This window comes from Moschus berezovskii, chromosome 27, assembly GCF_049115385.1.
Source record: "Moschus berezovskii isolate FMDL1 chromosome 27, NW_MosBer_1.0, whole genome shotgun sequence".
NCBI lineage: Eukaryota > Metazoa > Chordata > Mammalia > Artiodactyla > Moschidae > Moschus > Moschus berezovskii.
Genome location: NC_142486.1, coordinates 3919316 through 3939932, shown reverse-complemented (window position 1 = coordinate 3939932; position 20617 = coordinate 3919316). Strand labels below are relative to the sequence as shown.

At 51.7% G+C, this 20617-nt stretch overlaps 1 protein-coding gene across 5 annotated transcripts in view; it reads right to left on the bottom strand.

Annotated features, from left to right (window-relative positions):
- The window catches only part of GRID2IP (Grid2 interacting protein), a 36628-nt gene extending 23210 nt beyond the window's left edge, over positions 1-13418 (bottom strand). For 3 of the 5 annotated variants that reach the window (XM_055410329.2, XM_055410330.2, XM_055410333.2), the window contains exons 1-3: positions 13190-13418; positions 11793-12225; positions 4473-4627 (exon numbers count right to left, since the gene is read on the bottom strand). In XM_055410329.2, coding sequence (XP_055266304.2) covers positions 4473-4627; positions 11793-12225; positions 13190-13293 — 692 coding nt within the window. In that variant the 5' untranslated portion in view covers positions 13294-13418. The remainder of the gene's footprint in view (positions 1-4472; positions 4628-11792; positions 12226-13189) is intronic. The other 2 variants (XM_055410331.2, XM_055410332.2) reach the window with 1 other exon arrangement.
- Between the last annotated feature and the right edge of the window lie 7199 nt (positions 13419-20617).

Here is a 20617-nt window from a genome sequence, read left to right as displayed (position 1 = left end):
AGCAGGCAGGCGAGGTGGTGGTGGGGCAATAGGGGGTCTCCCTGAGATGAATGTGCCCACTGGCGAGGAGAGGCGAGGACCAGCAAGGGAGGAGACGGAGCTAAGAAGAAAGGGGCATCAGGTCGCTCTGGGCCTGCCACTCTCTGGTATCTGAGCAGGAGCAGACCCCAGTGACCCCACTGCATGCTCATGAGTCCTGGCTTCGGGTTGAAAGGGCAAGAATCTGAGTTCTGAGGACCAACGGATAGATGCCAGAACCACCCAGAGCATCCTGGGGAGGGGATTCTCAAGGACCACTCCATGGGGTGGGGTGGGGTCATCATGAGGCTCTCTCCCACCAGGAGGTGGCCACCACCCAGACAGGCTGGAAAGGCAGAGGCAGGAAACCCTGGGGACTCAGCCTCCGTCTCAGTCTTGCAGGGAGCACCCTTCGTGGTCCTCCTGTGGGCTCCTGTGGGAGGCCCCTGCAGACTCGATGGTCAGTCTCCCTGCTCCGTCCAGGCTATACTGCCCAGCACACTTCAGCCCCCATGCCTGGCCCCAGTGAGGCCCCCACCCTGGCGTGACCTCATGTGGCTGCACTTCTCCCTGGAGCAGCAGGAAGCCAGAGTCTGTCCTCACTTGGGGTCCCCCCGGGCCTGGCCTCAGCCCTGCTCACAGTGAGCACAGCTCCCTGTATCCACGGGCCAAGCACACTCACCGTCCTGTCATGACAGAGCCCTTCCTGGGGTTGTGCACCAGCTGTGATGGCCCAGCACCTGGAACCAGGCCCTCCCGAGGACCGTGATGACTCCACGTGTCTGTGGGCACTGGAGACGTGACCACGGAGAAGATGCTCCTGCTTGAATCTGGACAGAGCCAGCCATGCACACACTGCTGTGGAGCCACCTCAAAGCTGGCACCTCTGACCCCAAGTAGCACAGGGTGGGCCGGACTGGCCTTTGCTGAAGCCTCTGCCCCAGCAAGAGGGTACTACCAAAGGACAGATCAAACTCGGGCAGGGCTTCTCCATTGGGGGTGACTTTACCCCTCAGATGACATTCGGCACTGTGTGGGGACAGTTTTGGCTGTCACAAAATGACAAGCGGGAGGATGGTGTGCTATGGCATCTGGTGGGAGGAGGCCAGGAATGCTGTAAGCTAAGTGCAGCAGAGCTCCCAACAACAGAGAATCATGTTGCTAGTGCCAGGGTTGAGAGACCTCTCTAGGGAGAAAGAGACCTTTCCTAGGGTAAACCAGTTTAATCGAGCATGTGCTAGATGCCTGGCACTGCTTCTGACACGCTGTCACTGAATTTTCCAAATAACCTTGTGTGATGTTGTCTCTGACACTTGTCATTAAAGCAGAAGACGGTGAAGGAGGTGCTGGAACCCTAAAGCCCAGTTTCTCAATGAATCTCTTTGACGCTTGCAGTTGGCAGAGTCTATTTACATGCTTTCCCACCAAGAACCCTGCTGGGAACACATGGAAATAATCAACCCTGTTTTATGGATAAACTGTTGAGGTTAGTGAATCTGCTCAAGCTCACACTGTCCGTAAGCGGACTGGGGGTTCAAGCGAGGTCTGCCAGGACTCAAAACCCAGCTTCCCCAACCACTTCAGCGACTTCCCTCTCCCCTCCCCTCTATCTGATCCTTCCCTTCTTTGAGTGTTTCCTGAAACACTAGCAGGGCATGAAGCCCACTTCGCTTGCCTGTTCCCTCTCAACCGTGTCACACTTTCCAAACTCCCTGGCCTGTCCTAATTAGAAAGTCATTTTTATCACTTCATCAAACTGGGATCCCTTTGGGGACAGACCCAAATCAGGCTCTGAGCAACAGGAGTAACTGCCGTCGTAAAGAAAGATAAGACCCTCTACTTACATCACTGCCACTGACCCAAATCCCACCCTCGCGGCCACACTAAGATGCAGAGGCCACGTTGGCCAGGATTGATGATTGATGCAAGTTGTGGATGGACATTCTCGCTGTGTGCGCTGTCCTGTAGGGCGGCCACCAGCCAGACGGGCCCACTCCATACCTGCCGTGTGGCTGGTGAGACTGTGAAGCTGAATTTTAAATTGCATCTTACGTTCATTAAGTTTCATTTTAAAGAGTGACATGTGGCTAGTGGCTACTGCTCTGGCTGACCCAGCTTCACGGTCTCACAGCTCCTTCTTTCTCCCCAAGTCCTCTGCTTTGGCCCCTGGACCACCCTCAGAAGCTGCCCGGTGATTTAAGTAGTTTCCGGCCTTGGTCAAGAGTGTACATGCACCGGCACACGGGTCTCTTCATCTACCCTGTGTGTCCCCAGGCGTCCAGGCTGTCGCACTTCACTCCCCTCAGTCGCAGGGTCAGAGCCCTTCCAAAGCGGGGGAGGGGGAACTCACAGCTAGGCACGGTTGGTACTCGAGGTTGGGTCCCACAAGGCAGCACGCTTGCCTTGGCATTCTGGGGCTCCCCTCTCTAGCTGGATGCCTGGCCCTGATGAGCTATCTCCCCTCCTCCGCAGGGCACATGGCTGCACCCCACTGGTCACTCTGCAGCCCTGGGACTGCCGCCTCCTCTGGGCAGCCTGCCCTGACTGCCCTGTGCTGCCTTTCGGCTGGTGCTCAGCTCTCAGAATCACAGGAAACTGTGATTTCCATTCCTCCGTGCCTTCTCAGAGCTCTCTCGGGAAGGGGCTGCATGGGGATCATCACTTCACCCCTAGAACCCAGTCCATCAGCCCTTGGAGCCCGGTGGTGGGGGTGGGGAGTGGGGGATGGGGGCGGAAGCCACGGCTGCCAGGGGACCCCTCTCTCTGCAGAGCCCAGCTGGGCGCCGCCCCCTCCTCCGCTAGCCTCCCCAATTTTCCTGTCGCACTTGACACGCGCTGACAACAGAGGCTGCTGTTTCATCTTCCCCAGCGGTGCCCCGGGGACGCTGCGGGGACGGGGCATCCCCAGGTGTCCAACGTTCCGCTCGCCAGGCTCTCAATCGAGCACGCCCAAGGGGGCGCCTCCTCCGCCCCCCGCTCTTCCTGACCAGCTGCCGGCAGCTCAGGACGAGCCGTGGTCGGGGAAGGCAGGCACGGGGGCTGTCCCAGGAGGCAGACCGGCTGGCCCGGCAGAGGCGGCGAGGGCGGAAGCCCGGGCAGCGCCGAAGGGAGGCCCGATGAGGTGGACCGCGAGGGCCTCCGGCTGTTAAGAGCCGTCAGACACGCGTGCCAACTTCCCCGGGGGCAGCCTGCCGCCCGGCCCCTGGCCCAGCCCTGGTGCGGAGGGGCGGGGCTGCCGGCCCATCACCTCCCCAGGGAGACTTTCAGCCCCAACTCTGCATCTCTGCAAATTTGTTTCTAGATATAACTTTTCTTTTTTTTTCCCTCTCCGGATTTTCCCGGCAAGGGGCAGACCCCTAACTCACCCCAGGCAGCTCATGGTGGCCTCTTTCGGTGGCCTTCTGTGTTCCGCTGCAGAGCGGAGGCGCGGCGCCCAGCTTGGGGAGTGGGGGTGGCCAGCCCGGTCCCTGACATTGGCCAGGCCCAGAGGGAGGGACAGGCTGCGGGGTGAATGGCAGCGAGGGGAGGGGACCGGCTGAGCCCAGGAGGGGGAGGGGCGGGCTGGGGGAGCCGCCCCCTGCCCCGGAGGCAGGATCCGGGCGGGGAACACTCCCCTCAGGCCCAGGGAGGTCTGATCAAAGCCCTGCAGTGCGGGGCAGGATGGGTGTGGAGGTCAGGGGGCTGGGGAGAGTCCCAGGCCATTTCAGGTGTCACAGGACCTACCAGGAGATTTTTTTCCCCCCTGAAGGATGAGTTTAGAGTCCGAAACTGAGCAGAAAGTGCTCAGTCAATTGGCTCATGTTCTTGTGAATGCTGCTCATGTGCTGTGTGACTTTGGGGCAGTCCCTTAACCTCTCTGAGCCACAGTCTGCCTCTGGAACGGGGATAAGTACTGGTGGGATTCAGTGAGAAAGTGTTCTTCTGGGGCCCTGGTGAGGTTCTTGGCACCCGGCTGGCATCATCAAAGGGCAGAGCAAACACATTGTCACTAGGATGCAGGGGTGGGGCTGGGGTACCGGGATCAGGACAGGCCCAGCACAGTCCCATTCCTGCAGGGAACTGTGATGCAGCACAGTTCCTGGCCCTCCAACTGTGCCATTATTCCCTCTCAGTGAAGAGTTAGGGGCATCTTGGTGATAACGTTGGAGGCTTCTGTGGTCTGGGCTTGGGACAGAGCAGGGGCAACAGGAGGTGGATCTTCTCTGTAGCCCATCCCAGCCCAGCAGTTGGCAGCTCTTCCTTCTCACTCAAAGTGACACCCTGGCAGCGGCAGCACCAACAGCTCGCTGCCCTTTCCAGGGTCAGCCTTTGGGGTCACTGACACAAAACCCTAGTTTTGGGGCAATGGGGTGTTTGGGTCCAGCTCAGGGGCTGACCACGCCGCAGCAGCAGCACTGGGGTGGAGGCGGGAGAACGGACACCCCTGACTGCTCATCCCGACCCCGAATGAGTACCTGAGGTTCTCCAGGAGGGGCCCGCGGGCCTCGGGGGGCAGCGCCAGGGTGAGCGCCCTCACCAGCTCGTCCACCCGTTGCTCTGCCGCGAACTGCTTCAGAGCAGTGAACACCTGCTCCTTGGCGGTCGGCTGGTCCCCCAAGATCTCATCCACCTGCAGGGAGGGGTCTGATGAGTGGCCCCGAGGGTCCCAGGGCAGAATGCTGGGGAATCAGTCCCCCCTCTCCCTTCCTCCCTCAGGACAGCGGACGTGGCAATGCTGCCTGGACCCCGCTGCGAGTTCCTTACCCAGACCCCGTCAGACCCCACAGAAGGCCCCACGAGTTGGGGCGGGCCAGCATCTTCATTTCTATCTAAGAGAACTGAGGCCGCTAGAGGTAAGGTGACCTGGCCAAGGCCAGAGGGTCAGGACCCAAACCCAGAGACGGTCCATCTACTGACTATTGTGAGGATCAAAGGAGTCGATCCATGAGCTTAAACATGTGCCAGGCGCTCAGTAATTGCTAGTTACTATTGTTGTAATACTCTGCTCCGTTCCACCGCACTGCGTGCTGGGAGATCACACAGGGAATGCTCTGGCTCTGCGAGAAAGCCCCGGAGCACGCCTCGCTCTGCATGCTGACTCCCTTAATGCTCCCTCCGGACCTGTGTTTTCTTCACCTTTGTGTACGAACCGGCTGATGCGGGACACAGCACATCTGCTCAGAGGATTCCGTATGAGCCCTGGACGTGGGCAGCTCAGTGACAGTGTCCAAAGCCTGAAAATGCACCTGTTGTTTTACCCCACGATCTTGCACCTGGGAACGTACCCTCGACGTGTCCTGACAATCGCACAATGACGTATGAGTGAAGAGGTTCATCCTTGCCTGGTTTATGATACTGAGATGTTGGAAGTAGTATAAACATCTGACATTATGGGCTAAACAACTGTAGCACACTCACTTGGGGGATATTTGTCTTTCCTTGGCTATGCAGCCAAGATGGAAGGAAGTCCCAAATCAGGTGGGAGGCAAGACCCTGGTCCTAATGGTGCAGCCTCGGGCAATTGGAGGCTGTTGCCCAGGGCTTTGGTTCTTGAAGGAATGATGTGGAGATGCGGAAACATGGATCTCATGCTGGGTTGTGACAGAGCCCTGTAGTGCACCCTGAGCAGACTCATCCTGATGCCTGCTTAGGACAGTTGTGTTCTAGGTTGTACATTCTTTCTTGGTTCTAAGCCGAGGAGAAGCAGGTGACAGAGAATGAGATGGTTGGATGGCATCACCAACTTGATGGACAAGAGTCTGAGCAAACTCCAGGAGATAGTGAAGGACAGGGAGTTATGGCGTGCTATAGCTCATGGGGTCGCAAAGAGCTGGACATCACTTAGCAACTGAACAAGAGGAGGCTTCCAGTGCTGACTCTATGAACTGTTCATTCCTTTTCTGCCTAAGTGAGTAGAGTCAACTTCTGTTGTTTCGTAGCCAAGTTCACTCCATACTCTGCAATATTGGGTACCGTTGATTCCAGGGTGAGCACTTTTTTTTTTGCCAAACTGTGGGGCATGTGGGATTTTAATTCCCTGACCAGGGATCAAACTCATACCCTCTGCATTGAAAGGTGGAGTCTTAGCCACTGGACCTCTGGGGGAAGCCCCTGTATTTTAAATTTTAGCATCTCTGAGATCACTTTGTGCCCTGTGGCTAGCTGTCATTCCTGTGCACGTATGAATTTGGCCATGGGCCTCATATTGTTACTTCCACAGAGTTATATACATTGCCGGTACTAAATATGTCCAAATAAGTCTAAAAGCCTTCTATCACCAACTACAAATTAAGTGAAGAGAAGATAAGGAAGCACATGTCATGGGTTAGGTGGCTAGGATTTTTCTTAGTGGTAAATAAAACAAGTGCACCTTGAAATCGACAGTGTCTGAGGTTTGACGCAGCGTGGTACCATTTGGTCAGAGAGAATGATGCTGCAGGTCTTTATTTAAAGACCATGGTATAAGGAGTGATAGCTAACGAGTGCAGGCCTTCTTTCTGGGTAATTATGATTATGCTCAGTTGTGTCCGACTCTTTGCAGCCCCATGGACTGTAGCCTGCCAGGCTCTTCTGCCTCTGGAATTTTCCAGACAAGAATACTGGAGTGGGTGCCATTTCCTACTTCAAGGGATCTTTCCGACGCAGGGATCAAACCCTCATCTGTGTCTCCTTCATTGGCAGGTGGATTCTTTATCACTAGCACCACCTGGGAAGCCCTTCTAGGTATGATGAAAATGTTCTAAAATTGTGGTAATGGTTGCACAGCTCTGTGAATATACTAAAAACCACTGAACACACTTTAAATGAATAAATTGTATGGTATGTGAATATATCTTGATAAAGCTGTTATAAAATAATGGAAAATGTTTGTGAGAGACAGGCAGGGTTTCAAATGGAACACACAGTGTTACATTTTTATCAGAGATAATTATACACATGTCTGCATAGGGAATATGCACTGAAGTGATTTTGATTATTTTTATGTCAATGCTTTCCTCTTTTTTTTTCAATTTGGCCACTTGGCGTATGAGATCTTAGTTCCCTGACCAGTGATCAAACCTGTGCCACCAGTATGGAAGCTTGGAGTCTTAACCACTGGACCACCAGGGAAGTCCCTAGGTTTCCATTTTATTTTTTAGGCAGTGAGCTTATATGACTTATACAGCCAGGAAAAGGCATGCGTGTTATCATTGTGCCCTTTCCCTCTTTATTTTTTAACTGTTGTAAAAATGCACATAACATAAAATTTATGTGCCAGCAAAGGTCCGTCTAGTCATGGCTATGGTTTTTCCAGTGGTCATGTATGGATGTGAGAGTTGGACCATAAAGAAAGGGGAGCACCGAAGAATTGATACTTTTGAACTGTGGTGTTGGAGAAGACTCTTGAGAGTCCCTTGGACTGCAAGCAGATCAAACTACTCCATACTAAAGGAAAATCAGTCCTGAATATTCACTGGAAGGACTGATGCTGAAGCTGAAGCTCCAATACTTTGGCCACCTGATGTGAAGAACTGACTCATTGGAAAAGATCCTGATGCTGGGAAAGATTGAAGGCAGGAGGAGAAGGAGATGACAGAATGAGATGGTTGGATGGCATCACCGACTCGAGGGACATGAGTTTAAGCAGGCTCCGGGAGCTGGTGATGGACAGGGACGCCTGGTGTGCTGCAGTCCATGGGGTCGCAAAGAGTCGGACACAACTGAGCAACTGAACTGAAGATAAAATTTACCACTGCAACCATTTTAATATGTACAGGTCAGTGGCATTAAGTATATTCACCATGTGGTATAACCATTACCACTCTCCAGTTCCAGGACATTCTCATCCTCCCAAATGGAAACCCTGCACCCATTCAGCAGTCACTCCTCATTGCCCACTCCCCCAGCCCCAGGGAAACCACTAATCTATTTTCCAGCTTCTCTGGATTTGCTTATACTGAATATGTCTCATGACTGGAATCTTCTACTATGTGGGCTTTTCTGTCTGGCACTGTTACTTTTTTAAATGGAACAGTTAACCACTGTCTGTCCACACTCCAGCAGATTCCCTGCCTTGTTAGTTGAGAGTCTGGGGTGCCTCTGGGTGTCAACATCCTGAGCTGACCCTGAAGCAGGAGTGGGAGGCTGGGCGGCTGGGTGAGCCCAGGGGATGGCCATGCGTCTCTCTCAGGCCCACATGGGTCCCAACTTCAGCCAGAGCCGGGGCCGTTCATTACCCCTTCCACTCACCTCCAAACATATCAACAAGCCCCGCATCTTTCCCCTCCACCCTCCACTCTCAGACGATGAAGAACCGGCCCCCTTCCTGGGCAAGGCCAACCCACAAGGCCACCGAGTCACCAGAGTCCTCACTCTCTCTTCCTGCGACCTACTTGTCCCTCAGCTCTCAGCTTGAAAGTTCCCTCCTCAGGGAGCTTTACCTGACCACTCTGATCAAGTGGCCCCCAAGACTTTCATCTCCCTGTTTATTTCTTCCCTTCAGTGATCATCTGAAATAGCTAGCTTATTGAATCATCCATCGACTCAACGGACGTGAGTTTGAACAAACTCTGGCAGATGGTGAAGGACAGGGAAGCCTGGCGTGCTTCAGTCCATGGGGTCACAAAGAGTTGGACAAGACTGAGCGACTAAACAACAATAACATTGCTTCGTCCGTGTGCTTATTTTGTTTCCCACCATGGCGTGACGGCAGGCTCCGCTCTTGGCCCTGTGCACGGCTGTCTCCCCACTCCTTGCTGGTCAGAGGGCCGTAAGCAACAACTGCAAAATGCATGGATTTCAGTGACTCTACAGCCTCCTTCCCTTCGGCTCACACAAATTGTTCATTTCTCTCCCCGCCTATAAATAAATCAGTAAACTCCTCCCTTGACTCCACAACCCTCTTCTTTCTGTCCAGAGCTGTCGACCCTGGCCAATTTCATACAACCCGCTGCAATACCCCCCACCCCTTGCCACAAGCGCTCCCTGATGCTGCTGCTCTGGCCGAGGACCCCAGACGACCCTTGATTGTGATCTCCAGCCCACGGTTTGTCCTTGAACTTCAGAATTGTATATACAACTGCTTCCTAAATGGCAGCACGGGTGGATGAGGAAAGGCTTCCCAGATAGGGTGACATCACAGAGGGTGAGCAGGTATTAGCAGGCGGCTTCGAGGGCACCCAGGCCAAGGCCACATTCTATGCATGCCTGAGTCCTAGCAACTGCACCCCAGATCTCCTTCACCAGACGAGATGGCCCGAGACGCAGACCTGACGTCTTACTCCTGTCCGGCCCGAGCACAGGGCCTGGTGCATTCAGGGAGCGTTTACAGAGCTGAACCAAAGAGCTGCAGGCGGCCGGCCGTTCGCAAGGTGCGTGGGGCAGGCTGCAGTACCAGTCACCCCCTCCTCCAGAAGCCACCAGGCCCAGGAAGGTCAGTGGCTTTGAAGCCAAAGCCAGCTGCAGCCTCGATTCAAAGGAGAACATGGCTCTCTGCAAAGATGTTTTATGTAAGAAAGAGGAAAAAATAGCTCCTCCCTCCTGGGGCCCCGCCACAGTGCGGTTTTGGTGTCAGCTATTACCCAGATGCTCTCAACCTACATCGAAGCATGAGGCACCATCACGGGACACTAATGGATTTTCTATTAAATATCAGGCTCTGCGAGGAGGAAAAACTGGGGCAGGGAGAGTGCTGGTGAGAACCCGAGAGCTGATTGTGGGAAGCTGGTGGGGGGACTCCAGGCTGCCCTTGATCTTCCGGAGGTGGTCTTTTCTGGGGATTTGTGGAGCTGCTTGGCAAGCTCTAACCAGAATCCACCACTTCCTGTTCCCCCTTATCAGAAAATGCGCCAAAGCTGACCTGGGCAGCTGGTCAGATTCCTCCCTAGGTCACAACCCTGACTTTGTTTCCTCACCAAGTCCACTCTGCCCATCTGGGGGCTCTGACCACCTCTCTTCTGACTCCCCAGGGATTGGATGGAGTCTGGGGCAGACTTTTGGGTCTACAGCGAGTCATCTGGGATCACAGCAGACTTTACCAGTTGCTATGGTCTAAATGTTTGTGTCCCCCCTCTCCAAAATTTGTGTGTTGAAAATCGAATGCCCCAGGTGATGATGGTATTAGGAGGTTGGGTTGTTGGGAGGTGACTAGGTCATGAGGGTGGAGGTCTCATGAATGGAATTAGTGCCCTTATAAAAGAGCCTCAGGGATTTGCTGGCAGTCTGGTGGTTAAGACCTCAGCTTCTAGTGCAGGGGGTGCAGACTTGATCCCTAGTTGGGGAGGTAAGGATCCCACATGCCTCTTGGCCAAAGAAAACCAAAACATAAAACAGAAACAATACTGTAAATTCAATAAAGACTTAAAAAAAAAAAAGGTCCACATTAAAAAAAACATTTTTTGAAACAAAATGAAAGAGGCCCAAAGAGATCCCTTGCCCTTTTCACCATGCAAGGACAAAACCAGAAGTTTGCAACCCAAAGCAGACCCTCACTCAAGCATGCTGGCACCCTGTTCTCAAATCTCCTGCCTCCAGAGCTGTGAGAGAGAAATTCCTGTTGCTTATAAGCCACCCAGTCTGTGGTAGTTCGGGTATGGCAGCTGGAACAGATTAAGGCACTAGGTCTCACCAATGTTTCTAGGGGATTCCCTCAAAGCTCAGTCGGTAAAGATCTGCCTGCAATGCAGGAGACCTGGGTTCGATCCCTCAGTTGGGAAGATCCCCTGGAGAGGGAAATAGCAATCCACTCCAGTATTCTTGCCTGGAAAATCCCATGGACAGAGGAGCCTGGCGGGTCCATGGGGTTGCAAGAGTCGGACACGACTTAGTGACTGCTGCTGCTGCTGCTAAGTCACTTCAGTCGTGTCCGACTCTGTGTGACCCCATAGACGGCAGCCCACCAGGCTCCCCCGTCCCTGGGATTCTCCAGGCAAGAACACTGGCGTGGGTTGCCATTTCCCTCTCCAATGTGTGAAAGTGAAAAGTGAAAGTGAAGTCGCTCAGTCCTGTTCGACCCTTAGCGACCCCACGGACTGCAGCCCACCAGGCTCCTCCATCCATGGGATTTTTCTAGGCAAGAGTACTGGAGCGGGGTGCCAATGCCTTCTTCGCGACTTAGTGACTAAACCACCGCCATTGTTTCTAGGTCTTCCCGCCTTCCTGGACACACAGGGGACTACATTTCCCAGCATCCTTTGGGATCAGGGGTGTGATTAGTTCTGGCCAATGAATATCCACGGAAAATGCAGGGATTCCCTTCCCGCCTCCGCCCTCCCCCGCTCACCCCCAGAGTCTTAAGAGTTGGTGCACAATCTCCTAGGCTCTCTACTTCTCCGGGGAATCTTGGAGCTTCATATTGAGATGGAGAGAACCTTCTGGGTTCAATGAATCAGTCTGTCTTCTGCATTCTACTAATATTATTGTCTGTATTCTATTCATCTACATTTTGATCAGGCTGGTGGTTAGAAGGGTGTATGCCTATGTAAAGTTCATTAAGCTGTACACTTAATGAATGTGCTTTACTATATATCTTCATTAACTCAATTAAAAAAAGAAAAAGAAAAGCAACTCCCACAAATCAAGCAAACAAAAATTACGAAAATTAAGGACAGGATTGGAAGCTTGAGCATCATTATATTTCTGAAAAATCTTTCGTTAGAAGTTTCCTTAGCTCCACGCTCCCACTCCTGGCCTGAGGAGGGCCTGCCCGACTCCTGACGCTCCGGGTCCACAATGCCCAGCTCCCCAGAACTGCGCCCCTCGCGCCCCACCCCAGACCGCCTGTCCCTTAGGGCCCTGCCCGGCCCTGCGCGCCCTACCTTGCGGCTGAACTCCTGGGCCTTGCGCCTACGCTCTCGGTGCACAGCGTCAGGGCGCTTGCGGCCGGCCAGGCGTAGCAACTCGCGGCCCAGATAGAGGCCGCCGCTTGAGCGCGGGATCCGCAAGGCTGTGGTCAGCAGCTCGCAGCCGGATCCCGCGCCGGGGCAGCCGATAGGACCGGGGAGCACGCCCAGGCTGGGCGGCACGCGCGGGCAGCGCCGGGCCAGGCGCACTAGGCGCTCGCGGCTCAGGCCGCCCACTGCCAGCCCCTCCACCTCCAGGATCTGGTCCCCGGGCCGCAGACCCCCGGCGTGTGCGCTGCTCCCTTCCACCACATCCAGGACATAGCAGGGACCCGAGCCCCCAAGCCGGAAGCCGAAGTCCTCTGGCCATCCCTGGTTGGTGGCCGGCATGGCAGTGGTGGCCGTGCAGCTGGAGAAGGAGAGAGAAGTCACAGGGGATTCCTTGCGGCCTTGCCCGCAGGGCTGCATGCCGCTCAGACTCAACGCATGTGCCAGTCTGAGCCGCTATTCTTCCTCTGCCTCTGTGTGGACCATCAGTTCTTAGGATATCGCCGGAACTCCTGGATCCGGCTGTGCCTGATATTCACCAGTTTCGACAAAAGGACTTCCCCTTGGTAGTTAGGAGTTCACAAACTCCTGCTGACTTCGGGGGTTATTTGCCCTTTGAATTGACCTTCTTGAGGAGCCGTGATACGGCTGCTTTGTTGGGGGAGTCATCCTCTGGGCTCCTGGCTCTAGGACAGGCTCAGGGGAGGGGAGGTGGCTCTATTCTCTGAAAGCAGACGGTGGCGTGGGCTGGAGACACAAATGCATCGGGGGTGGCAAGGGTGACTGTCCTGGATGGAACAGTCTATGTGTGTAGTTTTCCATATGTCTGATGAGAGCAGGGATTCCTTACAGGCATCCATGGATGGCCTCTGAAACTGTAGGTAAGATATGATGTAAAGGCTTAGTTTTCTGGGGAAGAGTCCATAGTTCTAAGGAATTCTAAGCCCTGGCTTAGAAGAAACTCTGGGGGCTGGATTTTGAAGGCCCTGGTTTTGGTCCCCCTCAGCCTTCTGAAGATGTTTAGACAGCCCTCCCACCCACCCTATGGGTGTTGTGCTCCTGTTGGCCTCTCCCAAGACACTCTTGGAGTTGGGGGCAGGGAAGAGGCCCCCAAGAGTATCATGGACTTGGGAGGAAAGGCCTTGAGTGACATCCAGTGGGACCTGTCACCTGCCACCAGAGGGCTTGGTGTGAGAACTCCTCACACTGGGTAGGGTGGGGCTGCCACACCCCGAGGCTGGCAGGCTCACTCCTGAACCCAAGTGGGGGCCCTGGTCCTCCTCTGCCAGGCACTGGTGCTGCCATGGAGCCTCAGGGACACTTACCTTATCACATGGTGGCAGCGAGGGACTCCTGGGTCCACTGGGCCCAGGTCGGGGTGGGGGCATCCCTGGGTCTTGAAGGGGTCTGAGATCAGTTCTTGCTCCATGAGTCAAGCAGTCAGCTCATCCACAACCAAAGACGGGCTGGCTGGAAACTGAATGGGGGCTAGGCACCTGCTCTCGTGTGCACACTGGTTCTGACCAGTGACCTGTGGCAGGGCTGCTGTTCAGAGGCCAGAGCAGGTTGCTCCTAACCTGTTTACACTCAACCTGGGGAGCCACAGAGCCAACGAGGCTGACGGCACTTGAACCCCTTGGGGCTTTTGAAATGTGTCCAGCCCTCCAGTGCATCCTCAGCCCTGCAGGTTGACCTAAGCCCTCTCCCACCCTTGCAGAGCTTGCCTCTTTCCCCTTCACCTGGAAACAGGAATCCAGGCTCCTGACAGGACTTACCAGGGGAGGCATCCCGGGCTACCTGTGCCAGAATCTCGGGTACCACACCCCCCTCCAGGTTTGCTCACCTTCCTCCCTGGTGACGGCAATGGCTGTGGTGACAGAGCATGGCGCTGGCGGGACACCTGGGGACACTTGCTTATTGCCAGTCCTCTGCTGTTCAGGGCCTTGGCATTGGTTACTAATGCATCGGAGGTGACAGCTGGAGTTTCTAAGGCAAAGTGATCCTCCGAGTAATCTGAGAAGGCCCCCGTTACCAGGTGGACCAGCAGCATGGCTGGACAGCTTGGCCAGCACCCAGAGCGGCCTGCTCCTGCTGCACGGTCCTGGGGGGATGCACAGTGGTCCTCAGGCAGGAGCCAAGACTGACTGGATCTGGGCCTGGGGCTGGGTCCACCCCTGAGGCTGCAGAGCTTGGTAGGTGCATCAGGAGGATTCAGTTGGGCTGTTTTGGGGGGTGTGTGTGTGGGGGGTTCACTCAGTCCAGTGATGGCAGAGGGGACCACTGAGACTCACTGAGGCAGGATCTGATCCCCACAGAGGACACCACTGCCTGAGCCCCACAGGCCAGGTTTAGTGGTGGGAGAAGGGGAGATCCAGGCCAGAAAAAGAGCTTGGGATGGGAGAAAAGATGCTGACCTAAGTACTTATGGAAAGGAGCAGAGTCTGTGAAACGAAAGGCGAAAGGAACCATGCATAACACTGCTCTAGTCAGTAAAGTTGTTCCCTACAAGGGCACAGGTTAACAATTCTGAAATCACACTATACATGCGCATTGGCATTGAGCGATTAAGTCAGTAGATCACGGGAGCGGATTTCTCTCCGTTGTAGTGGGAGGTTACGGACGCGCCTACAGCAGACGGGCAGAAACAAGACAGAAACATTTATAGATACGCACATCTATGTAGCTTGGTGGCAGTGGCAGCGATCAGTTGGATCTGACTCTTTGTGACCCCATGGACATCAGCCCACCAGGCTCCTCTGCCCATGGAATTCTCCAGGCAAGAATACTGGAGTGGGCTGCCATTTTCTCCTCCAGGGAATCTTCCCGACCCAGGGTTTGAACCCGGGTCTCCTCCATGGCTGACTGATTCTTTACCACTGAGCCACCTGGGACGCCCACAGAGGTTAGTATCTGCACCTAAGTTTGCTGGCTTTGTCAGTGGAGAGGGCTTAGAAGCAAGGACGTTCCCCCCAGCAATGAGCACATCCAGTGTGAGAGCTTGATTTCTAAGATCCCTGCCCAGAACAAGGAACCCAGGCTCTTTGGAGAAATGGCTGATTCCAGGGCTGGGGTGGGAAATACAGGAGGTAAGCCTGGACCATCTTCTAGTGCCAGAGAGTAAGGAAGTGCTAAACACATGCATGCACATGCAAACACACACACACACACACACACACACCATGGGGTTTGTCAAAGGGACACAGAAACCACAGGAAAGGGCTTCCCGTAGCCAAAACTGGAGCAATCTGAGCAAGAATGTAAATCATATAGACTTGGGTTGTAACCTACACTATAAATATCAACAAGTTTACACTAATATAAATCATTGGTTAAAAAGTGAGGAAAAGAGACAATCAACTGGACAAGCTACTTCTCCGTGAAGAACTCCCACCCTTAAGTGTGGGCTACACTTGATGACTTCTTTCCAAAGAGGACCAATGCAGGGGTGGGAGACAGTACTTTACGGTGGAGAAAACTGACAGACATGACCTCAGTCAGGTGGTCAAGGTCATCACCAGCAGGGGACAATCAGGTTGATAGCAAGGACCCTTTATATGATGTGACAAAAATGGCACTTTGCCTCTGTGGCCTTCCTCTGCAAAACCTGTAACCAGTCTGCCTATGAGAGAAACTTCAGGCAAACCTAAATTGAAGGACGTTCTGAAAATACCTGACTCTTCAAAATGGTCAAGGTCATCAAAAACAAGGAAAGTCTGAGAAGTTGTCACAGATTGGAGACCTGGTGACTAGATGCAGCGTGGGATCTTGGGATGGGGAAGGCACTTTCTGTGAAAAGTAAGGAAATCTGAATTAGCTAATAGTAATGGATCAGCATTAGTTCTTCAGTGGTGACAAACAGACCATAGTAATGTAAGATCACAGCAATAGGGGATGTTGGGTGCAGAGTGAGAGGGACTCCACACTGTATTCCAGCTTTTCTGCAAACCTAAAACTGTTGTAGAATCCAAAGTTGATTTTTGAATCCTTTTCTCAGGATGTGGGGGATGGGGATCAGGTAGATTAGAAGGTATCCTTAATAGGTCGCCATGATTGAGCTGGATGTTCTCCAGAGTTTGCTTTAACCAAAGGTGCTCCAAGTTACTGTGTGTGTGTGTGAGATGGATGTGCTCCAGTGTGTGTGCTCTAGTCTCATGTACATTATAAACTCTGCTAGGATGATAACAGTATATCCTCATTGGAAAAAACAACCACCACCCATGAGTGAACAAGAGTGTCCGCAGCCTGGCGGAAGAGTGACTGGTGCTGTGACTAAACTCATCTTCAAGCACAGCTCTGAACGCCTGTTAGGCTGCAAACCTGTTGTGCTGCATGGTAACTGGACATAAATCAAGGCAGTCACATGGCTGATTTACTTGGGCTGTGCTTTTGTCCTCTTGATTAACAACCTGGTGTTTCTCTACGTGGTAAAAGAATGGATTCCCTGACACCACTGATGGGAACGTAAAATGGTGCGACCATTATGGGATACTGTTTGACAGTTTCATGAAAAGCTTAACGTACGAAACACTTTTCAAATGACACCCGTCCCACTCTTCGGTACATATTTTTACCCAAGAGATATGGGTTCAGTGGACATGAATCCACTGACAGATGAATACATAAAGAAGATGTGGTACTACTCAGCCACAAAAAATCATGAAATAACGCCATATGCACCAACATGGATGGACGTAGAGATTATCATACTAAGCGAAGTAAATCAGAAAGAGAAAGGCAACTATCATATGGTATCGCTCATATGTGATCTAAGCATATCAAAATATGAATCTAAAATATGATACAAATGAACTCGCCTAAGAAATAGGAACAGACTCACAGACATAGAGGACAGACTGGTTGCCAACAGGGAGGTGGGGGTAGGGGTAGGGATGGATTGGGGGATTCGGATTAGCTGATGCAAACTATTATATATAGAATGGATAAACAACCAGGTCCTACCGTGTATAGCACAGGGCACTATATTCAATATCCTGTGATAAACCATAATGGAAAAGAATATGGAGAAGAATCTGTGTATGTGTAACTGAACCCCTATGCTGTATAGCAGAAATTAACACAACGTTGTCAACTATACGTCAATAAAATTAAAAAAAAAAGACCTGGACATGAATGTTTGTAACAGCACAATGCACAGAAGCCAAAAACTGGAAACAATCTAAATATCCATCTCCTGGAGAACGGAGAGACAGATTGTGGTCTGTCTATACTGTGCAATGGAATGCTGCCCACCCCCGCATACTGCCCCCTTTGGAAGGATGTCACTTCAAGGTGGGGAGTCATACTCTACATAAATTATTTGGGGTTCTTCTGTACGGGAGGCATACTTCTTCTCCTCTCTCGGCTTATTCAATCGCTTGTATCAGTATGGACTCGTGGGTATTTTATTTTATACTTTGTTTCATAACCCAGCACTACACTGTTTCTTTTATGGCTCAGATTGTGTGTGTGTGTTACAGTCTTATTTGGCACTACAACAAGGGCCAGGCTCTGCCTGCCCCTGGAGTCAGCTGTTTCTCCCAGGAGCTCTGGTTTCTCTTAGAGAATGAAGTTAGAAAGCGAGACCTGGATGTGCTCGTTGCTGCTGGGGTGTCCTTGCTTCCAGGCCCTTTCAGCTGACAGAGCACCGCACGCACCTTCTCATACAGTCGCCACCATTTCCCAATTTAGTTAGACCAGCATGTCTCCCCTTCATCCCTTTCACTGAGGTTATTTCATACATTTGTAATACAGTTTGATTTTGGTGGGTCACATTCGGTATTTCATCTTGGGATGCCCTAAGTTACTGAATGAAAAAAAAATTTTTTTTTTTTGGTTACACTCTGCAGCATGCAGGATCTTAATTCCCTGACCAGGGATCTAACCCGTGCCCCCTGCATTGGGAGTGCTGAGTCTTAACCACCGGGCCACCAGGGAAGTCCCCTAAAAGCTTTTTAAAGTTTGCATACATTAAGGTTCACTCTTTGGGCTAGAACTTTCCATGGATTTTGACACATGCGTAATGTCACGTGTCCACCATGAGGAGTCTCATTGTCTTAAAACATCTCTTGTCTGTCATCAATCTTTCTGCTCCCTCAGTCCTTGGGTAACCATCAATCTTTTTACCATCTTTTTCAGATTGTCATATGGGTCGGACGCGACTGAGCGACTTCACTTTCACTTTTCACTTTCATACATTGGAGAGGGAAGTGGCAACCCACTCCAGTGTTCTTGCCTGGAGAATCCCAGGGACGGGGGAGCCTGGTGGGCTTCCGTCTATGGGGTCACACAGAGTCGGACACGACTGAAGTGACTTAGCAGCAGCAGCAGCAGCATATAAATGGAATCAAACAGCTTTTTTTTTTCATTTAGTAATGTATATTTAAGATTCATCCATCTTTCTGTGTCTTGATAGCTCATTCCTTTATATTTTTGTACATTATTCCATTTTATGGATGGACCACCATCCATTCACCTACGAAGGACATCTTGGTTGCTCCTAGGTGATTATTAATAAATCTACTATAAACATTCACATATAGGTTTTTGTGTAGACATAAATCAGGTGGGTAAATATCTAGAAGTTATTGTACATATATATATTTTTTCATGTGCTTTTTGCCACCTGTGTATATTCTGTGGTGAGGTGCCTGTCCATATATTTTGTTTGCTTAAAAAAACTTTTTGTAACTGTTGAGTTTTAAGAGTTTTTTCACTGTGTATTTTGAACACAGGTCTTTAATCTGATACGTGATTTAAAATATTTTCTCCAGTGGGTAATTTGCATTTTCATTCTCTTAACAGTGTTATTCCCAGAGCAAAGTTTTAAATCTGAATAAAATCCAGTTTGTTAAAATTTTGGGGTGGGGGGAATTATGCTTTTGGTGTTGCATCTAGAAACCCATCCCCAAACCCAAGGTTGTGTAGATTTTCTCCTAATTTTTTCTTCTAGCAAATTTTGGAAACATCCAGCCCAATCCCAGTTCCCTGTTATGAGTACATTGTGGGCCTTCCCTGGTGGTCCAGTGGTTAAGACTCCGCCTTGCAATGCAAAGGACACGGGTTCCATCCCTGGTCTAGGAAGATCCCACATGCCTCAGAGAAACTAAGCCGGTGGGCCACAACTACTGAACCCAAGCTCTGGAGCCCTGGAGCTGCAACTACTGAACCCACATGCCATGAGTACTGAAAGCCCCACATCCTAGAGCCTGTGCTTCACAGCAACAGAAGCCATGGCCATAAGAGGCCTGCACGAGATAGCTAGAGAGTAGCCCCTGCTCGCCACAACTCAAAACAGCCCGCAGCAACGAAGACCCAGCCAGCCAGTAAATAAATAATTTTTTTAAAAAGGGTATGTTGTAGTTGATCAGACTTCCCCTATAAGAAGAGGTTTTTATCAAACATGACTGCAAACCCCACAAAATGAATCCAGTTGGTTATGGGCTGAATTTCGTCCCCTCAAGTTCATACGTTGAATTCCTAACTCTTGTACCTCAAAATGTGTCTGTGTTTGCTGATAAGGTCTTAAAAGGGATGGTTAAATTAAAATGAGGCTGTTAGAGTGGTCCCTAACCCAATCTAACTGGTGTCTCTACAGGAAGAGGACATCTGGACACAGAGAGACGACCAGGAACTCATGTGCATGGACGAAAGTCCATGGGAGGACACAGCGTCAAGGACAGAGGCTTTCAGGAGTAACCAACTCTGCCGACACCTTGGCCTCAGACCTGCCAGCCTTCAAAACCGTGTGAAAACAAATGTCTATTGTTTAAGCCACCCAGTCTGTGGTATTTTTTATGGCAGCCCTAACAAAATTACTCATTGCCATAGTAAAATTTCATCAGAATGCTTTAAGAGGCTCTTCATTCAGGATGTGTTAGGAGTTGGGGAAGTGCCCTTGGCCAAGGAGAGCAAATGTGGGGAGGCAGCAATTGATTGGGAAGACCCAGACATCAGTTTAAAATTGGCTGCTGTCTTCCTCTCTCCAGGCCAAGTCTATCCCGACATCCGGCCACGCAGGACTGAGGAGACTGAGCCCAACTGGGCAATTAATATCTTGCAATCACATCATGTACTCCCACCCAAAGGCCTCTGAGTGTATCTGCACTTGCGGTAGGACCCTGGGTAACAAAGGCAGGGGAGCAGGTGACAGCCTGCTGGGGGATGGAGGGGTTGGTCCAGATGATTGTCCATCCCCGTGACACGAGAGCTGAAGTTGACCAACGTCATGATGGAATTTTGAGGGCAGGCTTGATGACTAGCATGGGGTCATCAACTTGGCTAGTGTATTAATCAGGGTGATGGGTGCTGGCTGTGGTGCCAAACAACCTGCAGTTTCAGTGGCTTAACATAATAAAGTTTTATTTATTGCCTACATTACAGTTCAGCGTGGGTTGAGTGGATTTCCTGGGCCGGGGGTAGGGGCTACCTCCAGGAAAAGATGCCGGGTTCTAGATCCTTCTGTCTTGTGATGCTAACATCTTAAACATGTGGTCACTTCTGTAAAAGCCATTATATCAATAGAAGGGGAAGAGACTGCCAGAGGATTGTGCAGGAATGTTTTAAGGGCATGGTCTAGAAGCGACCTGCATTTCTTCCGTGGGTTTTTCAAAGCCCAGGACAAACTTCAAAGGAGTCTGGGAGATGTCACTGTCCCCATGCCCAGGCAGAGGAAGCTGTGGGGTGAGCAAAGGGCATTGTCCCTACCACAGAAAAGGACACTCATTTTCCTACCCAGTTTGCAAATGCTGGGGTGC